Source organism: Pseudorca crassidens, chromosome 6 (genome assembly GCF_039906515.1).
Source record: "Pseudorca crassidens isolate mPseCra1 chromosome 6, mPseCra1.hap1, whole genome shotgun sequence".
Classification (NCBI taxonomy): Eukaryota; Metazoa; Chordata; class Mammalia; order Artiodactyla; family Delphinidae; genus Pseudorca; species Pseudorca crassidens.
Genome location: NC_090301.1, coordinates 47722269 through 47745260, shown reverse-complemented (window position 1 = coordinate 47745260; position 22992 = coordinate 47722269). Strand labels below are relative to the sequence as shown.

General features: G+C 37.3%; 1 protein-coding gene across 1 annotated transcript in view; it reads left to right on the top strand.

Annotated features, from left to right (window-relative positions):
- The window catches only part of FSIP2 (fibrous sheath interacting protein 2), a 126765-nt gene that overhangs the window by 60142 nt on the left and 43631 nt on the right, over window positions 1–22992 (top strand). Inside the window, exon 12 of the mRNA XM_067742370.1 lies at window positions 2263–2320. Within this exon, the coding sequence (XP_067598471.1) occupies window positions 2263–2320 (58 nt within the window). The remainder of the gene's footprint in view (window positions 1–2262; window positions 2321–22992) is intronic.

The window sequence follows — 22992 nt, the reverse complement described above, 5'->3', positions numbered from 1 at the left end:
TGTCTCATTATTATTCAGATTTGATTGGACTTTTTTGATAGGTTCCATTCCTGTGATTTCCAATTACTACTTTATTTATTTAAACATATAAAATGCACATATTTTATATTCTATATTTGATAATTCCAATATCTGAAATATTTGTGGTCTAATTTTAATGCTTTTTTTTTCCTGATAACTGGCATGTTGGTTTGTTTCTTCATATTTGTGTATGTGTGAGTGGCAGGGATGTGTTGTTATATGTTAGCTTGTTTTTGACAGAAATGCATCATTTTTGACAGAATTCCATACTTTGATAGGATGTATTACTATGTAGAAACTCAAACTGAACACATTAAATATGTACAGTTTTGCAAATATCAATTATACTTCAATAAAGCTGTTAAGTTTTCTTCATATGCTACTGCTAGGCATCTGGGAGAGCGATAAAAACAGGTTCATTTTAAATTTCTCATTTGGAGTTTTATGGACCATACAGTGAATTTGAACCTCAAAGTCACGTAAGAGATAATATATGGTTATGAATTCTTCAGAGATATTTTTCTTTTCTGCTGTTCTTCCTCTATCCACAGCTGATGCCAAGGCATAATTTGTTTGTGCTGCTACCTCTGTGGCATGATTTTTTTAAGACAGCTCTTTCACCAAGGGTGTAGTTTTGTGGGATAAAGTATATTTTCACAAGCTCTAAGATTTTATTTCCCATCTGGTTTGAGCCTGATATATGGTTTTAAGTCCCCTGGTTATCCATTAAGTTTGCAGTTATGGCCAGTGGGTACAGGGCAGGCATCAGCTTCATCATTTGCTTACAATTCCATATGTGTGTTCCCCCCAATTTTTTACTCTCAAAGATTTCTCTTACCTCCTTGAAAGCTTAGCTGTTTTTAAGAGGATGGTTTTAATATTTTATATAGAATTCTAGGAAAATATTTTTAGAATATTTACTCCAGAATATTAATGAAACCACAGAAGGTTTGTTTTTTATTTTGCTTTTAAAATTATATTATCTTCACACTTAATTTCTCAGGTCTATGAATTCTTAATTTCAGGTACTGCTTCTCCAAATCTGAACACACACAAAAAAACATATCTACACAAAGTCAAAAAGGTTCATAAGGATTTAAGTAAGACTTTTTTACGCATCACTGGTACCTATTGGTTACTCATTTATTGAGAGAAACGAGTTACCACTTAAACTTGACTGAACAGGCTCTAATTACTAACACTACTTTCTGTAACCAGGACATTCTTTTTGTCTACAATTTTTATTCATTTGTGTATTTGCATAATTAACAAACACCAAATCCAGTGTGAAGGTGTTGTGCATAAAAGCTTTCTATGTCATCTGTATCCAGAATCTTTACTAAAATCCAGTAATGAAATCTAGCTAGATTACATACAAAGCGAGTGAGATGATGTTTGAGTGGGAAGAGATTAATGGCCAACAAATCAATGAATAAATGTTGAGGAAACATATTAATTACGTAGTATTCTCCAAAAATAAATGCTGGAGATATAGTGAGAAATTTACATCATAATCAGGGAGACAGAAGAGTAAACCTTTAATTACAGTATAGCATAATGAGTTTTATAATAGAAATGGGTAGAATGCCTTAGGACCACTAGAGAAGAAGATCTACTTAGTTTCAAGGAAGGCTTTCTAGAAGAGTTAACACAAGCTGACTGAGACCTAAAAGATAAGTTAAAAGAGGGCATGGGGGCTTCCCTGGTGGTGCAGTGGTTGAGAGTCCGCCTGCCGATGCAGGGGACACGGGTTTGTGCCCCGGTCCAGGAAGATCCCACATGCCGCAGAGCGGCTAGGCCCGTGAGCCGTGGCTGCTGAGCCTGCGCGTCCGGAGCCTGTGCTCCGCAACCGGAGAGGCCACAACAGTGAGAGGCCCACATACCGCCAAAAAAAAAAAAGAGAGGGCATAGGGTGCTCCAGACAGAGGAAATGACAAAAACAAGGGCCCAGAGGCATGGAAAAGATGATACATTTAGAAAATAAGTTATTTTGCACCTCTGATCCATAGAATACACATGGAAGACTAGCCAGAGAAGACACTAGAGAGGTAGATAAGAACATCAGATTGTATGGTATATTTTATGCTTTGCAAAGAAATTTAGACTTCATTGTCGAGAGTCTCTGGAGGCTTTTAAACAAGACTGTGACAACAGAGAATAAAGAACTATTAGAGGATATTATCATTTTACAAGTTGTTGGGGAAGGATGCAAACTAATTATTTTCTTTTTCTGGTAAATAGGACCTCGGGCTCCTGCCACAGTCCAGGGTACTTTCTCTTCTTCTGTTTTCTCAAATACGTAAGTATCTAAGAAAATTAATGTATAATGATAAATTAATATTCTAATAAGTACGTGGGTCATATTAAAAAGCAAATAATTACGTGGAATCCTCCATTCTTGTACTTCTACTTAGATTTAGTGAAACGTTTGTCTTTTGCAAATTCTCCTCACTAAGCTTAAATTGTAAAGTAGACAAAGTTAATGTTCTTCCTTATTTCCTTACCCCACTGTGGTTCTACACTTGCCCTATATTCAGAGTCTTCATGCCACTTTCAAGTATATCCAACCATGTCTTCTCCTCTTCAGGTAGCTTTCCAGGATCTGGACTTGTCTCTTTGCCTTTCTCCCCTTTGAAACATTTACCATTCCTTAAACCTTTTGAGATTACTGGTTTCCTAAGAACAGGTTAGTTTAGATTAGTTTTACTTTTAAAATTTTTAATTAGTCATTCCTAACCTAAAGTGTATTTGCCATATAATCCAAAATAATAATCTCTAATGATGGAACTTGCAAGTCTCTGGAGAAGAAATTTGGGGAGCCTGAGGGATTTTTATTCCTCAAACTGGTGGCAGCCTATTTCTGTTGGTGTCTATATATGGCTTTCTCAACTTTAGAGACTATCATTTTAGACCCAACACTGTTGCCTTTTTAAAAAAAATCAATAACTGAGGTCCAGGAAAGACTTTACAAACCCCAAATTTCTATGAAAATGGTTGGATAGAGTTAAGTGGTATATGATGGTAAATGATGTTGACATATTCAGACCAAGCTTTCTTGGAGGAAGGATCTTGACTTTAGGACTGATGAACATCAGTTTAACTGACTTACTGAGAGTTCATAGGATACACAGCACTATAATAGATGCAGAAAGAAGGAAACTGGACTAGTCCGGTTTAAAGAAATAGAACAAGGTGGAAGAATGGTGATCGTTTGTACAAAATGGCCATTTTTATTTTAGTTATTTAATAAATGTTTATTAAATATAAATACCTGCCTCTATATAGAAGTGGTTAGAGGAAGATCATAATAAAGTCTTGAGTGCTGCCTCTTTATTCTCCACCCAACATTATAGAACTACAGAGTCATTTGGATCTTTCATAGCAAATACTTTGGATACTTTTTCATTAAAAATCTTAGCTCGGTAAGATGAGTAACTCTGTATTACCTGGAGATTCTTCACCACGCCCTCCCAAATTGACAGGGAAAAATACTTTTAGTTGCAGCCAGCCAGCCCAACATCCTGTCAGAATACAAACAAAACACAGCTAACAATACTTTCTGGTCTGACTCTGCCCATCATACACATTCACATTCTTCTCATTCTGATTTAATTCCAGATTTCGTAAGACTTTACTGTGGAATCATTGCATGTATTTTATCATCCACCCTATCTCTCCCTCCCTTTCGTCTATTGATTAGTTCTATTTTTTCTAATGTTAATACAAAAGACAGAAACATTTGTAAAATAGACATGGAAATTCAAGACCAAGAGAATGAAGACAAAGCAAGTATGATAGCAGTGGGTATAAACAGTTTCAACAATTACGCATTACACTTAGATAATGAATATATTTATATTATTGGGATGGAAGATGTAGGAAGTAACAGAGTGATGAAGACAGTAAGTCTGCCTGCTACTTGCATACTGTGGTCAGAAATTTATAGTTTACTTATTGGGCAATACTCTGATGTGTTGGAAGGGGAATGATATGGTCAAATTAGCATACATGATGGATAACTCCAAAAGAAATATATAAGAAAAATTGATGGCAAGAAACTAGGAACCAGTTGTAGAAGTCCATTAGTGGCCTGCACAAAGGCTTCATTTTGTGTTAGAGTGAGTAGGCCCAAATCCAAACGATTTTAAATGGGAATTTATTTATGTTCAAAGCATAATGCTAGATATTGGGCATATACCACAAGGAAGAAACCTATGCCACTGTGATTGTGAGCTGTTCTTTTTCAAAGATACCCTGTTGGTGAGAAAGAGAATGGAAATAGGACAAGTTAAAACACCACAAAGCTCACTGTTCTTACCTAGATGATCTATTTTTCTTGAGTAAACACTCTCTGGAATGCTGAAAGCCTTTGGTTAATTTTCAGAGTTCTGAAAACTGAAAAAAATTGACTATGAAAACCATTTACTATAAAATAATGAAAAAATTTGTTAGTTTACCTATTGCTTTTAAGAAGGAGTAAATTTTCAGAGCTCTTTACTCTGCCATTTTCACTGATGTCAACCTTTATCTGGTTATCACAGTTGTTTTTTAGTGGTCTTCTTTGAAGTTTTCTCAGTTATTTGATTATTTTTATTCTTAGTTCTTTTCTCTTTGTTTGGATATTTCTGCATGCCTTTGAGGAAGAAAGTCTGTTGGAGTCAGGTACAGGTATCAGTTAATACAGTGGACTCCTTGAGTTCCATTTGGTGCCTACAATATAATGTGAAGAGAATGGAAAAATGAATCTGGGAGAGTTAGGTTGCAGAATATCAAAAAGAAAAAAAAAAAAACCTGTGCTTAGGTTGACCTAAGAAAACAGATCCTGACAAAATAAAGGAGGCCAAAAGATAAAAACATGTCACTGACATTACCTTTCAGGCTCCAGGTTCCATATTGCAAAAAGTACTAGTCTTGAGTATGGACTGTTGCTACAAAGCCCATGTCTGAGCTGAAACCAGGGAGTTTTCATTTTCTGCCAAGATATAGGATATAATTCTCTGTCTTGCTGTTTCTCGTAACTGAATTTTAGACTTTAGGAAATTTTTAATTTTATTTATTTTATTTGTTTATTAAAATTTTTTTTATATTGGAGTATAGTGGATTTACAGTGTTAGTTTCAGGTATACAGCAAAGTGATTCAGTTATACATATACATATATCTATTCTTTTTCAGATTTTTTTCCCATATAGGTTATTATAGAATATTGAGTTGAGTTCCCTGTCCTGTACAGTAGGTCCTGTTAAGTATTTATTTTATATATAGTAGTGTGTATATGTTAATCCCAAACTCTGAATTTATCCCTCCCACCCCATTTCCCCTTTGGTAACCAGAAGTTTGTTTTCAAAGTCTGTGAGTCTGTTTCTGTTCTGTAAATAAGTTCATTTCTATCATTTTTTAGACTCCACATATAAGTGATATCATATGATATTTGTCTGACTTACTTCACTTGGTATGATAATCTCTAGGTTGATCCATGTTGTGGCATCATTTCATTCTTTTTTGTGGCCGAGTAATATCCCATTGTATATATGTACCACATCTTCTTTATCCATTCCTCTGTCAATGGACATTTAGGTTGCTTCTATGTCTTGGATACTGTAAATAGTGCTGCAATGAACATTGGGGTGCATGTATCTTTTTGAAGTATGGTTTTCTCTGGATACATGTCCAGGAGTGGGATTGCTAGATCATATGGTAGTTGTATTCTTAGTTTTTTAAGGAACCTCCATTGTTCTCCATAGTGGTTATACCAGTTTATATTCCCACCAATAGTGTAGGAGGGTTCCCTTTTTTCCACACCCTCTCCAGCATTTATTGTTTGTAGACATTTTTCTTTGGCTGTGCTGCATAGCTTGTGGGATTCTAGTTCCCCAAACAGGGATCAAACCCAGGTGCCCTGCAGTGGAACCGCAAATTCCTAACCACTAGAAAGCCAGGGAATTCCCTGTTTGTAGACTTTTTGATGATGGCCATTCTGACCAGTATAGGTGATACTGGATTGTAGTTTTGATTTGCATTTCTCTAATAATTAGCAAAAATGTTGAACATCTTTTCATGTGCCTCTTGGCCATCTGTATGTCTTCTTTGGAGAAATGTCTGTTTAGATCTTCTGCCCATTTTTTCATCGGGTTATTTGTTTTTTTAATATTGACCTGCATGAGCTGTTTATATATTTTGGAGATTAATCCTTTGTCCGTTGATTCATTTGCAAATAATTTCTCCCATTCTGAGGACTGTCTTTTCGTGTTGTTTATAGTTTCCTTTGCTTTGCAAAAGCTTTTAAGATGCATTAGGTCCCATTTGTTTATTTTTGTTTTTATTTCCATTACTCTAGGAGGTGAGTCAAAAAAGATCTTGCTGTGATTTATCAAAGAGTATTCTTTCTATGTTTTACTCTAAGAGTTTTATAATGTTCCATCTTACATTTAGGTCTTTAATCCATTTTGAGTTTATTTTTGTGAATGTTGTTAGGGAGTTTTCTAATTTTATTGTTTTACATGTAGCTGTCCAGTTTTACCAGCACCACTTATTGAAGAGACTTTCTTTTCCATGTATATCCTTGCCTCCTTTGTCATAGATTAGGTGACCATAGATACATGGGTTTATCTGTGGGCTTTCTATCCTGTTCCATTGATCTATATTTCTGTTTTTGTGCCAGTACCATTCTGTCTTGATTACTGTAGCTTTGTAGTATTGTCTGAAGTCAGGAAGTCTGATTCCTTCAGCTCCATTTTTTTCCCTCAAGACCGCTTTGGCTATTCGGTGTCTTTTATGTCTCCACACAAATTTTAAGGTTTTTTGTTCTAGTTCTGTAAAAAATGCCATTGGTACTTTGACAGGGATTGCATTGAATCTGTAGATTGCTTTTTGTAGTATAGTCATTTTCACAATATTCTTCTAATCCAAGAACATGGTATATCTCTCACCATCTGTGTCATCTTTGATTTCTTTCCTCAGTGTCTTATAATTTTCTGAGTACAGGTCTTTTACCTCCTTAGGTAGGTTTATTCCTAGGTATTTTATTATTTTTGTTGCAGTGGTGAATGGGATTGCTTCCTTAATTTATTTTTCTGATCTTGTGTTGTTAGTGTATAGGAATGCAAGAGATTTCTGTGCATTAATTTTGTATCCTGAAACTTTACCAAATTCATTGATTAGCTCTAGTAGTTTTCTGGTGGCATCTTTAGGATTATCTATGTATAGTATCATGTCATCTGCAAAGAGTGACAGTTTTACTACTTCTTTTCCAATTTGTATTCCTTTTATTTCTTTTTCTTCTCTGATTGCCATGGCTAGGACTTCCAAAACTATGTTGAATAATAGTGGCGAGAGTGGACATCCTTGTCTTGTTCCTGACCTTAGGGGGAATGCTGTCAGCTTTTCACCATTGAGAATGATGTTTGCTGTGGGTTTGTCATATATGGCCTTTATTATGTTGAGGTAGGTTCCCTCTATGCCCACTATATGGAGAGTTTTTATCATAAATGGGTGTAGAGTTTTTCAGAAGCTTTTTCTGCATCTATTGAGATGATCATATGGTTTTTATTCTTCAATTTTTAATATGGCGTATTACATTGTTTTGCATGTATTGAAGAATCCTTGCATCCCTGGGATAAATCCAACTTGATCATGGTGTATGATCCTTTTAATGTGTTGTTGGATTCTGTTTGCTAGTATTTTGTTGAATATTTTTGCATCTATATTCATCAGTGATATTGGTCTGTAATTTTCTTTTTTTGTGATATCTTTGTCTGCTTTTCATATCAGGGTGATGGTGGCCTTGTAGAATGAGTTTGGGAATTTTCTTTCCTCTGCAGTTTTCTGGAAGAGTTTGAGAAGGATTTGTTTTAGCTCTTCTCTAAATGTTTTATAGAATTGGCCTGTGAAGCCATCTGGTCCTGGGCTTTTGTTTGTTGGAAGATTTTTAATCACAGTTTCAATTTCATGACTTGTGATTGGTCTGTTCATATTTTCTATTTCTTCCTGGTTCAGTCTTGGAAGTTTATACCTTTCTAAGAGTTTGTCCATTTCTTCCAGGTTGTCCATTTTATTGGCATAGAGTTGCTTGTAGTAGTCTCTTATGATGCTTTCTATTTCTGCAATATCTGTTGTAACTTGTCCTTTTTCATTTCTAATTTTATTGATTTGAGTTCTCTCCCTCTTTTACTTGATGTGTTTGGCTAAAGGTTCATCAATTTTGTTTATCTTCTCAAAGGACCAACTTTTAGTTTTATTGATCTTGCTACTGTTTTCTTTTTCTCTATTTCATTTATTTCTGTTCTGATCTTTATGAATTCTTTCCTTCTATGAACTTTGGGTTTTCTTTGTTTTTTTTTCTCTACTTTCAATAGGTGTAAGGTTAGATTGTTTATTTGAGACTTTTGTTTCTTGAGATAGGATTGTATTGCTATAAACTTCCTTCTCAGACCTGCTTTTGCTGCATTCCATAGGTTTTGGATCATCATGTTTTCATTGTTATTTTCTCTAGGTATTTTTTGATTTCTTCAGTGATCTCTTGGTTATTTAGTAATGTATTGTTTATCCTCCATGTGTTTGTGTTTTTTACATTTTTTTCCCTGTAAAAGATTTCTAATCTCATAGTGTTGTGGTTGGAAAAGGTGCTTGATATGGTTTCAATTTTCTTAAATTTACCGAGGCTTGATTTGTGACCCAAAATGTGATCTATCCTGGAGAATGTTCCGTGTGCACTTGAGCAGAAAGTGTTATCTGCTGGTTTTGGATGGAATGTCCTATAAATATCAATTCAATCTATCTGGTCTAGTGTGTCATTTAAAGCTTGTGTATCCTTATTAATTCTCTGTCTGGATGATCTGTCCATTGGTGTAAGTGAGGTGTCAAAGTCCCTCACTATTATTGTGTTACTGTCGATTTCCTCTTTTATAGCTGTTAGCATTTGCTTTATGTATTGAGGTGATCCTATGTTGGGTGCATATATATTTATAATTGTTATATTTTCTTGGATTGATCCCTTAATCATTATGTAGTGTCCTTCCTTGTATCTTGTAACATTATTTTAAAGTCTATTTTACCTGCTTTCTTTTGATTTACATTTGCATGGAATATCTTTTTCCATCCCCTTATTTTCAGTTTGTATGTGTCCCTAGGTCTGAAGTGGGTCTCTTGTAAACAGCATATATATGGGTCTTGTTTTTGTATCCATTCAGTGAGCCTGTGTCTTTTGTTTGGAGCATTTAATCCATTCACTTTTAAGGTAATTATTGATATGTATGTTCCTATTACCATTTTCTTAATTGTTTTGGGTTTGTTTTTTTAGGTCCTTTCCTTCTCTTATGTTTCCCACTTAGAGAAGTAACTTTAGCATTTGTTGTAGAGCTGGTTTGGTGCTGCTGAATTTTCTTAGCTTTTGCTTGTCTGTAAAGCTTTTGATTTCTCTTTCGAATCTGAATGAGATCCTTGCCGGGTAGAGTAATCTTGATTTAGGTTCTTCCCTTTCATCACTTTAAATACTTTAAATATATCATGCTATGCCCTTCTGGCTTGTAGAGTTTCTGCTGAGAAATCAGCTGTTAACCTTATGGGAGTTCCCTTTTATTTTATTTGTCATTTTTCCTTTGTTGCTTTTAATAGTTTTTGTCTTTAATTTTTGTCAGTTTGATCAATATGTTTCTTGATGTGTTTCTCCTTGGGTTTATCCTGCCTGACACTCTCTGCACTTCCTGGACTTGGGTGGCTATTTTCTTTCCGATGTTAGGGAAATTTTCAACTTTAATATCTTCAAATGTCTTCTCTGGTCCTTTCTCTCTCTCTTCTCCTTCTGGGACCCCTATAATGTGCATTTAATGTTGTCCCAGAAGTCTCTTAGGCTATCTTCATTTCTTTTCATTCTTTTTCCTTTATTCTGTTCTGTGGCAGTGAATTACACCATTCTGTCTTCCAGGTAACTTATCCGTTCTTCTGCCTCAGTTATTCTGCTATTCATTCCTTCTAGTGTATTTTTCAATTATTGTATTGTTCATCTCTGTTTGTTCTTTAATTCTTCTAGGTGTTTGTTCTTTCATTCTTCTAGGTCTTCATTAAACATTTCTTGCATCTTCTGGATCTTTGCCTCCATTCTTTTTCTGAGGTCCTGGATCATCTTCACTATTGTTATTCTGAATTCTTTTTCTGAAAGGTTGCCTATCTCCACTTCATTTAGTTGTTTTTCTGGGGTTTTATCTTTTTTCTTCATCTAGTACATAGTCCTCTGCCTTTTCATTTTGTCTGTCTTTCTGTGAATGTGGTTTTCGTTTCACAGGCTGCAGGATTGTAGTTCTTCTTGCTTCTGCTGTCTGCCCTCTAGTGGATAAGAGGCTTGTGCAAGCTTCCTGACGGGAGGGACTGGTGGTGGGTAGAGCTGGGTGTTGCTCTGTTGGGAAGAGCTCAGTAGAACTTTAATCGGCTTGTCTGCTGATGGGTGGGGCTGGCTTCCCTCCCTGTTGGTTGTTTGGCCTAAGGTGACCCAGCTCTGGAGTCTACCTGGCTCTTTGGTGGGGCACATGGTGGACTCTGGGAGGGCTCACACTAAGGAGTACTTCCCAGAACTTCTGCTGCCAGAGTCCTTGTCCCTGTGGTTAGCCACAGCCACTCCCGCCCCCACCTGTACAGGAGACCCTCCAACACTAGCAGGTTGGTCTGGTTCAGTCTCCTATGGGGTCACTGCTCCTTTACCTGGGTCCTGATATACACACTACTTTGTGTATGCCCTCCAAGAGTGGAGTCTCTGTTTTCCCAAATCCTGTCGAAGTCCTGCAATCAAATCCCACTAGCCTTCAAAGTCTGATTCTCTGGGAATTCCTCCTCCTGTTGCCAGACCCCCAGGTTGGGAAGCCTGCTATGGGGCTCAGAACCTTCACTCCAGTTGGTGGACTTCTGTGGTTTAAGTGTTCTCCAGTTTGTGAGTCACCCACCCAGCGGCTATGGGATTTGATTTTATTGTGATTGTGCAACTCCTACCATCTCATTGCAGCTTCTCCTTTGTTTTTCGATGTGGGGTATCTTTTTTGGTGAGTTCTAGTGTCTTCTTATTGATGATTGTTCAGCAGTTAGTTGTGATTCCGGTGCTCTCGCAAGAGGGAGCTGAGAGCACATCCTTCCACTCCGCCATCTTGAACCAATCTCCAATATCTGTCTCTAGGTATTTTTTGATTTCCTCTTTGATTTCTTCAGTGATCCCTTGGTCCTTTAGTAACATATTTTTTAGCCTCTACTTGCTTGTGGTTTTTATAATTTTTTTTTCTTGTAGTCAGTTTCTAATCTCACAGAGTTATAGTTGGAAAAGATGCTTGATATGGTTTCAATTTTCTTAAATTTAGCAAGGCTCACTTTGTGGCCCCACATATTGCCTATCCTGCAGAATGTTCCATATGCACTTAAGAAGAATGTGTATTCTGCTGCTTTTGGTTGGAATGTCCTATAAATATCAATTAAGTCTGTCTGGTTTAATGTGTCATTTAAAGCCTGTGTTTCCTTATTGATTTTCTCTCTGGATGAACTGTCCATTGATGAAAGTGGAGTGTGAAAGTCCCCCACTGTTATTGTGTTACTTATGATTTCTGTTTTCTGAAGTTGGCTATTGCTTTAATTCTGATTTTAAACATCTGAATACTGCCCAGCTAAGAAATTCTACTTCTAAGAATTTATTATAAAAAAATGAGAGATGTGCAGAAATGCATATATAAAGGTGTTCATCGAAACATTTGTGTTAATAAAGATTAGGCAAAAGCATAAATGCCCAATAATAAAGAATTGGTTAAATACTTTGATATAGTCATTTTATGGAAAGTGCTTTGGTTATTAAATATGGCTGTATTTTTATCTCTCTATATACCTGTATTTTCTCATTTTTATCTACCACAAATATTTTGTAGTTATATAACTTAATTGAAAAGTTTTAAAATCTGCCCAGTCAATGCTTTGTCCAAAATTATGTTCCTTACTTGTTTTTATTATGCTTTTTTTCCAATTTGACTTTATAACTGAATAGCCAAAGTTCAGTATATGTAGACTCTAAGTTTTAATTTTTCAACTTTAGCCTTTACATCTTCTGGTTTTATGTAGTTTAGCTTAACTTCAACACCTGACACTGAGCTGCTATAGAACAGCACACAAGCCAATGGAAAGCTGTCATTTTCATTTTGAACACTGTCTGTCTCCTGCAAGCTCATATCTGAGGCCTGTACATTCTAATTAAGTATCAAGAAGGACAAGCACAACCATAAACTCAAATAACTAGGAAATATTTGAAGATGTAATCAGTTGAAACATTCCTTTTTTCATCTAGACCTGACTGCATCCTAACTCAGAGTAGGAATTTTGGCATGATTTTGCCAGGGTTGCAGCCTGTTGGCCTAAAAGCCAGAATGAATAGTATCTTTAGTATTTATAGCTCAAAAATTGTCTCTTTGAAAGGAAGACAAAGAGGTGCCTGATTACATCATAGCTATGTGTGCCTGTGTATGCACCTGTGTGCCCACAAGTGTGTGTGCATGTGTGTCTGAGAGAGGAGGGATGGGGGAGGGGACTGAATGGAGGAGAGGGAGAGGAGAGAGTGAGAAAGTGAGTGGGATTGTGTAAAGGGTTTCTGTTATCTTTCGCACTCGGTTAATTTGCCCTTTTAAAGTTCTTATAGACTCCAATCGTTCTTCCTAGTAGATGTTCTACTTTTAATTAATTGATTAGTTGTTCAATGTCTGACTCTCTTTCTAGCAGGTAAGAGACATGAGGGCAGGAACCATGTCTCCACCCACTCCCCTCTCTCTTTCCCTAGTTCCTACCATGGTGCTTTTTGCATATGTAGTGAGGATTTAATAAATATTAGTTGAATAAATGCATGTATGGGTCTTAAAAAACCATATATAAATATATATATATATATATTTTTTTTTTTTTTACCTTGTCTAACAGCTTCTGTGGCTGGTGTAGCTCCCCCACCCCCAACTGCTCCTTAAAGCCATCTTTATAGCAGGAGAGGACCATTTCCTCAAACTGAAGGAGGTGCTTGTTGGCTACTTCTGCAGCAGGAGGGTTGGCCCACCCTCCATCCGATGTGAGCTTCAAAGGTGGGACCCACTCTTCAGCCCTGTTTTACGGCAGTTAGGATCGGTGTTTGCACCTCCCTTCCTAGCTGCCCCTATGCTCTAGATAGTTCTGTGACAAAAACCAAGCATGCGTTTCACAGTCTGCAGTAACACAGGGCTGTAGCCTTTTTAGGATGTCTCATTTGGATGCCAGTGTGACTGTGGGAACTCCAGCTCTCTCATAGACAAAGTACACATCCATCTTTAATTTGTGCTACATGCTAGGCTTTGCCTCATGAAAGCTTGGCGAAGGCAGGCATTTTTGTCTGTGTTGTTCACTGCTCTGTCTTCATCTTTAAGGACAGGGCTTGAATGCCCACTCTGGGCACTCAGTAACTGTTTGTGGAATGAGCGAATGAATGATGAAATATCCTTATAGCTGGTGAATGTCATCTTGTGTTTGATGTGGCATTTTGGCTATAGTTCACTCAGTTAAGAACTTGAAATGTGTACTATTTATGAAGAGGGCAATCTTTTTCTCACCCCCCTATCCCCATTACATTTCTGATACTCTGCTGCATGATCCTTCTAAACTGGATGCCATTTCTCCCATTTTCCTTTACAGAACAGACCAAACCATTAATGTTGGCAATCATGTGCTATTGAGTATGTTGTTACCAAATTTCCAAATCTTTTTCTGATCAACCCACAGAATTTACAAATATAACAAATTCACTTTTTTTATTGGTAAAATGCTATACTTTCAAATCAATGTTTTCTGTAAGAATACTGATTTTTGCTGTGTGATTCAGAAATCAGAGGACAAATGGTGATAATATATGCTAAAATTAAAATTAGTCCACCTCCTTTTATATACAAGAACCTTGTCACTTCCCAGTTTGCTTTGTCTCTCAGGAAGCTCAGAGCTAAGAGTTATGCCCACCTATTCTTACCCTCAATTTTCTGACACAGGGATTTCATCTCTATTTCTGTTCATTACTTTATTCTTTTAAACATAAAAAAATATATATGATATCATGCTTTGTCAAAAGTAACCTCAAATTCTTTTTGGTATTTGAAAAATTATAGTTAATGAGAAGAAAAATATTTAACTATTCACAGGTGCTTTTCAAAGCCTGCCTTCCTTGATGCCATCAATGCCTGCCTCTCACTCACTAGATATCAATACTTTTCATGAGCTGGATTTCTCTATCATCACTGGCACTGGGAAATAAGCATGTTATGCTGGAACATTAGTGTGCAGCAGAAAGAGCCCTTGGTTTAGAGTCAGAACTGGGTTCTTGTTACAACTCCACGTACTACTGGAGTGATCTTGGACAAGTCACTTAACCTCAGTTTCTCTTCTAAACATTGAGTATAAAGTCACATGTTATACCAGCTACCTTGGGTTCTCATGATGTAAATGAGATAAGACGTGCCCATGTGTTTTGTAAATATTACAGTTGCCTACACATCTGTGTCCCCACAAGTCTGTACACTCCTTAAGATCAGGGACTACATCTTGTTCATATTTGTGTCCCTGGGGCTTGGCTTGTTGAACTGAAGACAAAGAGGGCGCTGAATGTGGGTGATACTAATTTACTCATTGTTTTCTTTCAGAAAAGTTCCACTGGAGTCTGTTCATTAATAAGCCTTCATTGGTCAGCAGATCTTAATTGAGTACCTTCTACATGCTTTCTACTACCCCTAGGTTATTTATTTATTTAATCTTTTTTTTAATTGGAGTATAATTGCTTGACAGTGTGCTAGTTCCTGCTGTACAATGAAGTGAATCAGCTGTATGTATACATATATCCACTCCCTCGTGGACCTCCCTCCCACCCACCACCCCTCCTACCTATCTAGGTCATCACAGAGCATTGAGCTGAGCTCCCTGTGCTCTACAGCAGGTTCCCACTAGCTATCTATTTTACACATGGTAGTATATTTATGTCAATCCTAATCTCCCAATTCATCCCATCCTCCCCTTCCCGCCATGTCCACACCTGCTTTCTCTATGTCTTCATCTCTGTCCCTGCGCTGCAAATAGGTTTCATCTGTACCATTTTTCTCAATTCCACATAATGCATTAATATGCAATATTTGTTCTTCTCTTTCTGACTTCACTCTGTATGACACATTCTAGGTTCATCCAAATTTCTACAAATGACCCAATTTTGTTCCTTTCTATTGTTGAGTAATATACCATTGTATATATGTACTACATTTTCTTTATCCATTCATCTATCAATAGACATTTAGGTTGTTTCCATGTCCTGGCTATTGTAAATCATGCTGCTATGAACATTGGGGTACATGTCTCATTTTGAATTATGGTTTTCTCAGGGTTTATGCCCAGTAGTGGGATTGCTGGGTCATATGGTAGTTCTATTTGTAGTTTTTTAAGGAACCTCCATACTGTTCTCCATAGTGGCTGTATCAGTTTACATTCCCACCAACAGTGCAAGAGGGTACCCTTTTCTTCACACCCTCTCCAGCATTTGTTGTAGATTTTTTGATGATGTCCATTCTGGCTGGTGTGAGGTAATACCTCATTATAGTTTTGATTTGCATTTCTCTAATAATTGTGTTGTTGAGCAGCTTTCCATGTGCCTCCAGGCCATCTGTATGTCTTCTTTGGAGAAATGTCTATTTAGATCTTCTGCCCATTTTTGGATTTGGTTGTTTGGTTTTTTTTTGATATTGAGCTGCTTGAGCTGTTTGTATATTTTGGAGATTAATCCTTTGTTAGTTGTTTCATTTGTAAATATTTGCTCAGAATATTTCCCATTCTGAGGGTTGTCTTTTCATCCTGTTTATGGTTTCCTTTGCTGTGAAAAAGCTTTTAGGTTTAATTGGTCCCATTTGTTTATTTTTGTTTTTATTTCCATTACTCTAGGAAGTGGGTCAAAAAAGATCTTGCTGTGACTTATGTCAGTGTTTTTCCTATGTTTTCATCTAAGAGTTTTATAGTGTCCGGCCTTACATTTAGTTCTTTAATCCATTTTCAGTTTATTTTTGTGTATGGTGTTAGGTAGAGTTTGAATTTGATTCTTTTACATGTAGCTGTCCAGTTTTCCCAGCATCACTTATGGAAGATACTGTCTGTCTTCCATTGTATGTTCCTGCCTCCTTTGTCATAGATTAGGTGACCACAGGTGCATGGGTTTATCTCTGGGCTGTCTATCCTGTTCCATTGATCTATATTTCTATTATTGTGCCTGTACCATACTGTTTTGATTACTGTACTTTGTAGTATAGTCTGAAATCAGGCATCCTGATTCCTCCAGCTCTGCATTTCCTTCTCAAGATTGCTTTGCCTATTACGGGTCTTTTGTGTTTCCATACAAATTGTAAAAGTTTTTGTTCTAGTTCTGTGAAAGATGCCACGGGCAATTTGATAGGTCTTGCACTGACTCTGTAGATTGCCCTGGGTATGATAGTCATTTCCACAATATTGATTCTTCCAATCCAGGAACATGGTATATCTCTCCATCTGTTTGTGTCGTCTTTGATTCCTTTCATCAGTGTTTTATAGTTTTCTGAGTACAGGTTTTTTGCCTCCTTACTTAGGTTTATTTCCTTAGCTTCTCTTTCTGATCTTTCATTGTTAGTGTATAGGAGGTACAAGAGATTTCTGTGCATTAATTTTGTATCATGCAACTTTACCAAATTCATTGATTAGCTCTAGTAGTAGCATCTTTTCTGGTAGCATCTTTAGGATTCTCTATATATAATATGTCACCTATAAAGAGTGACACTTTTACATTGTCTTTTCCAATTTGAATTCCTATTATTTTTCTTCTCTGAGTGCCACAGGTAGGACTTCCAAAACTATGTTGAATAATAGTGGCGAGAGTGGACATCCTTGTCTTGTTCCTGATCTTAGATGAAATGCCTTCAGTTTTTCACCATTGGGAATGATGTTTTCTGTGGCTTTGTCATATATGACCTTTATTATTTTGAGGTAGTTTCCCTCTATGCCCACTTTATGGAGAGTTTTTATCATAAATGGGTGTTGAATTTTGTCAAAACCTTTTTCTGCATCTATTGAGATGATCATATGGTTTTTATTCTTCAATTTGTTAAAATGGTGTATCACATTGATTGTTTTGCGTATTTTGAAGAATCCTTGCATCCCTGGGATAAATCCAACTTGATCATGGTGTAGGATCCTTTTAATGTGCTGTTGGATTCTGTTTGCTAGTACTCTGTTGAGGATTTTTTCATTCTATGTTCATCAGTAATATTGGTCTGTAATTTTCTTTGTGATATTTTTGTCGGGTTTTGGGTGACAGTGGCCTCATAGAATGAGTTTGGGAGTGTTCCTCCCTCTGCAATTTTTTGGAAGAGTTTGAGAAGAATTGGTGTTAGCTCTACTCTAAATGTTTGATAGAATTGGCCTGTGAAGCCATCTGGTCCTGGATTTTGTTTGTTGGAAGATTTTAAATCACAGTTTCAATTTCGTTAATTGTGATTGGTCTGTTTATATTTTCTAATTCTTCCTGGTTCAGGCTTGGAAAGTTGTACCTTTCCAAGAATTTGTCCATTTCTTGCAGGTTGTCCATTTTATTGGCATATAGTTGCCTGTAGCAGTCTCTTATGATCCTTTGTATTTCTGCAGTGGAAGTTGTAATTTCTCCTTTTTCATTCCTAATTTTATTGAGTCCTCCCTTTTTTTCTTGATGAGTCTGGCTATAGGTTTATCAATTTTATCTTCTCAAAGAACCAACTTCTAGTTTTGATCTTTGCTATTGTTATCTTAATTTCTATTTCATTTATTTCTGCTCTGATTTTTATGATCTCTTTCCTTTTACTGACTTTCAGTTGTCTTTGTTCTTCATTCTCTAGTTGCTTTAGGTGTAAGGTTAGATTGCTTATTTGAGATTGTTCTTGTTTCTCAAGGTGAGATTGAATTGCTGTCAACTTCCTTCTTAGAACTGCTTTTGCTGCATCCCATAGGTTTTGGGTTGTTGTGTTTTCATTGTCATTTGTTTCTATGTATTTTTTCTTTCCTCTTTGATTTCTTCAGTGATCTCTTGGTTGTTTAGTAGTGTACTATTTAGCCTCCATGTGTTTGTATTTTTTACAGTTTTTTTCCTTTAATTGATTTCTAATCTCATAGTATTGTGTTCAGAAAAGACACTTGATACAATTTCAATTTTCTTCAATTTTCCAAAGCTTCATTTGTGACCCAAGATGTGATCTGTCCTGGAGAATGTTCCATGTGCACTTGAGAAGAAAGTGTATTCTGTCCCTTTTGTGTGGAATGTCCTATAAATAGCAAGTCTATCTGGTCTGTTGTGTCATTTAAAGCTTGTGTTTCCTTATTTTCTGTCTGGCTGATCTGCCCATTGGTTTCAGTGGGAAACCAAAGTCCCCCACTATTATTGTGTTGCTGTCAATTTCCCCTATTACAGCTCTTAGCATTTGCCTTGTGTATTGAGGTGCTCCTATGTTGGGTGCATAAATATTTGATTGTTACATCTTCTTCTTGGATTGAACCACTTGATCATTATGTCGTGTCCTTCCTTATCTCTTGTAACAGTCTTTAAAGTCTATTTTTTCTGATATGAGTATTGCTCCTCCAGCTTTCTTTGATTTCCAGTTGCATGGAATGGCTTTTTCCATCCCCTCACTTTCAGTCTGTATGTGTCCCTAGGTCTGAAGTGGGTCTCTTGTAGACAGCATAGATATGGGTCTTGTTTTTTTATCATTTCAGCCAGGCTGTGTCTTTTGGTTGGAGCATTTCATCCATTTACATTCAAGGTAATTATCAATACATATGTTCCTATTACCATTTTCTTAATTGTTTTGGGTTTGTTTTTGTAGGTCTTTTCCTTATCTTGTGTTTCCTGTCAAGAGAATTTGCTTTAGCATTTGTTGTAAAGCTAGTTTGGTGGTGCTGAGTTTTCTTGTCTTTTGCTTGTCTGTAAAGTTTTTGATTTCTCTGTTGAATCTGAATGAGGTCCTTGTTGAGTAGAGTAATCTTGGTTGTAGGTTTTTCCCTTTCATCACTTTAAGTATTTCCTGCCGCTCCCTTCTGGCTGGCAGAGTTTCTGCTGAAAAATCAGCTGATAACTTTATGGGGATTCCTTTGTATGTTATTTGTTGCTTTTCCCTTGCTGCTTTTAATGTTTTTTCTTTGAATTTAATTTTTGTTAGTTTGATTAATATGTGTCTTGGTGTGTATCTCCTTGTATTTATTCTGTATGGGACTCTCTGTGCTTCCTGGACTTGGGTGCCTATTTCCCATGTTAGGGAAGTTTTTGACTATAATCTCTTCAAATATTTTCTCAGACCCTTTCTTTTTCTCTTCGTCTTCTGGAACCCCTATAATTCAAATGTTGGTGCATTTAATGTTGTCCTAGAGGTTTCTGAGACTGTCCTCATTTCTTCTCATTCTTTTTTCTTTATTCTGCTCCTCAGCAGTGATTTCCACCATTCTATTTTCTAGCTAACTTATTTGTTCTTCTGTTACTGATTCCTTCTAGTGTATTTTTTACTTCAGTTATTATGTTGTTCATCATTGTTTGTTTTTTCTTTAGTTCTTCTACATCCTTGTTAAACATTTTTTGTATTTTCTCGATCCGTACCTCCATTCTGTTTCTGAGATTTTGGATCATCTTTACTGTCATTACTCTGAAATATTTTTCAGGTAGCTTGCCTATTTCCTCTTCATTTATTTGGTCTTGTAGTTTTTTACCTTGCTCCTTCATCAGTAACATATTTTTTTGTCATCTCATTTTTTCTGATGGGTGGGGTTATGTTCTTCTCTTACTGGTTGTTTGGCCTGAGGCATCCAGCACTGGAGTTTGCAGGCAGTTGGGTAGAGCTGGGTCTTGGTGCCAAGATGAGGACCTCCCAGAGATCTCACAGCAATTAATATTCCTTGGGGTCTGAGGTTCTCTGTTAGTCCAGTGGTTTGGACTCAGTGCTCCCACCACAGGAGCTAAGGTCTGACCCCTGGCCTGGGAAACCAAGATCCTGCAAGCTGCGTGGCACAGCCAAAAAAAAAAAAAAAATTGGCAACAAACAAAAAGGAGAACAACAACAAAGAATAAAAAATAAAATTAGAATAAAAAATACATTAGAAAAAATAAAAATATAAATGAAACAACAACAAGGCAAAACCAAACCACAACAGCAACCAAAAATAAAAAAGGGCCAGAAAAGACCTCGATGGGGGGTCGGGGATTAGGTGAGGGGAACAGGGCATAGGCTCAGGACTGGCATGCCGGAAAAGGCCTTGGGGGATTGAGGGACAGGGCCTAGGCTCAGCACAGCCAGGGGGTGAAGGTTTAGGCTTGGGACCCCAGGGTCCGGAGCCAATGGGGAAAATGCTGGCCGTGTTCCCTTCTGATCCCCCAAAAGTCTCTCCCCATCCCTGCTGATCCCCTCTCCATGTGTGGGCCCCTCTGAGCGTGGGAACTGCCCCCATACCCCAGCCTCTCAGGGGCACGTGTCCTGTCTTGCCTCTACTTGCTATTTTCTTAATTTTGGGGGGTTTGTTTATGTAGGGTTTTTTTCTTCTCTTCCTCTTCTCTTCTCTTGTGATTTGATGACTATCTTTAGTGTTGGATTCCTTTTTCTTTTTTGTGTATGTATCTATTGTAGATACAGTTACCATGAGGTTTTGATAAAGAAGTCTAGATATATGCAAGGTTGTTTTAAGTTGCTGGTCTCAATTTCAAATGCATTTCCAATATATCATGCATTTATACTCTCCTCTTCTCACGATTGATGGTTTTGATATCATATTTGTGTGTGGATGATTTCCTACCTTTATTGTTATGTTTGCCTTTACTGGTGAGCTTTTCCATTCATACTTTTCTTGTTTTTAGCTGTGGCCTTTTCTTTTCCTCCTAGAGAAGCTCCTTCAGCATTTGGCATAAAGCTGGTTTGGTGGTGCTGAATTCTTTTAACTTTTGCTTGTCTGTAAAGCTTTTGATTTCTCTGTCAAATCTGAATGAAAGCCTTGCTGGTTTGAGTATTCTTGGTTGTACATTTTTCCCTTTCTTCACTTTACATATATCATACCACTCCCTTCTGGCCTGAATGTCTATGTTTGTAGTCTCCATTCCGCATGCTGCAGGATTGTAGTTCTTGCTTCTGGTGTCTGCCCCCTGGTGGGTTAGGTCGGTTCAGGGGCTCATGCAGGCTTCTTGGCAGGAGGGACTGGTACCTGCCCACTTTGGGTGGAACTGGGTCATGTCCCTCTGGTGGACAGGCCTGTGTCAAGGGGCTCAGGAGGACTTTAGCCAGCCTGTCTGTTGATGGGTGGGGCTGTGTTCCCATCCTGTTGGTTTTCTGGCCTGAGGCATCCCAGCACTTGAACCTGCAGGCTAATGGGTGGGGCCAGGTCTCAGTGCCAAAACGGTGACCTTTGGGAGAGCTCATGCTGAGGAATTTTCCCAGGGGCCCCCAGTGGGCCACAGCTGACCCCCAGTAGACACTCCAAGACCCACAGATAGGTCTGGCCCAGGTTCCTACAGAGTCACTGCTTTGCCCTGGGTCCCTGTGCACATGAAACCTTGTGTGCACCCTCCAAGAGTGGAGTCTCTGTTTCCCCCAGTCCGATGGAGCTCCTGCACTCAAGACCTGCTAGCCTTCAAACCAAATGTTCTGGGGGCTCCTCCTCTTGGTGCCAAACCCCCAGGCTGGGGAACCTGATGTGTGACTCAGAACTCTCAGTCCTGTGGGAGAACCTCTGTGATATAATTAAGTTTCCAGTTTGTGGGTTGCCAACCTGATGGGTATAGGATTTGATTATATTATGAAAGCACCCCTTCTACCATCTTTTTGTGGCTTCTTCTTTGTCTTTGGATGTAGAATATCTTTTTTGATAGGTTCCAGTCTTTTCTGTCGATGGTTCTTCAGCCATTAGTTGTGTTTTTGGTGTTTTCATGAGAGAAGGTGAGCTCAAATCCTTCTACTCGGCCATCTTGCCACCCTTCTGAGGGAACCCATTTAACTGTATACATGTTCTTCTGAGATCTTGGGAGAACACAGTTGATGAGTAAGCTATCACTGATTTCAGTCCAAGTTTGTTTCCTCTGCGTGTGGTCTTCTTCACAGGTCAGTGATGCTCACTGCTATTGGAGCAGGATCCCAGCTCTCATCACTGCACGACACAAACTCAGTGTCTAATTTTATAATGTAAAGTACAGGCCTAGAAAAAGTAAAAAAGGTATATCAATTATCTCTTAAGAAAGCAGGAAGAAGGTAAGCAAAGGACCTATGTTGAAATTTTTGAAAATAAATATCTGAAATATACAAAAATAAATCAGAACTAAAGTCTTAGATCTTGTTTCATTAACTGTATGTTATTCTATATTTTTCATTGAGTTCTTTAATTTTTACAATTCAGAAAACTATGTTGTTTATTTCATTAGTATCATGATAAAAAATCTAATTAGAACACATGATAGAATATTGTCATACATAGAAAAGGGCTACATCTAAATTAGTATTTAATATGGCTAGAAATTTATGATTTTAACCCGTAGTTATTAAATAGTCACCACTTAATTCCTTACTACTGTTTGATGAGAGTGTGGGTAGGACTATGGGATTTGAAAGGGTAAGTAAGAATTATCCGGAAGCTCTTGTCAGATTGTCTTGCTACCTCATGTGTCTTTTAGCAAACAGAAAGGACTAGCTCACTGTCTCCCTCCAAGTCTGTGGCCTTCCCCAGAGAACCTCAAAGCAGGAATGGTTAACATGGGTCAGAATTGGAATTTTCAAATAGACATATTTTTTATGCAGCAGCCACAATTCTACTCCTCTGAGTAATAAATCATGTGGGCCAAAATCAAAGAAGGAAGAGAAATAGGTGGTGGGGGTGGACAATAAAAAAGTTTATTCTTTTGAATTTCTTTTAAAAATCTCTTAAAGAGAAAAAACTGATTCACTGATTAGAAGTTTTGGAAA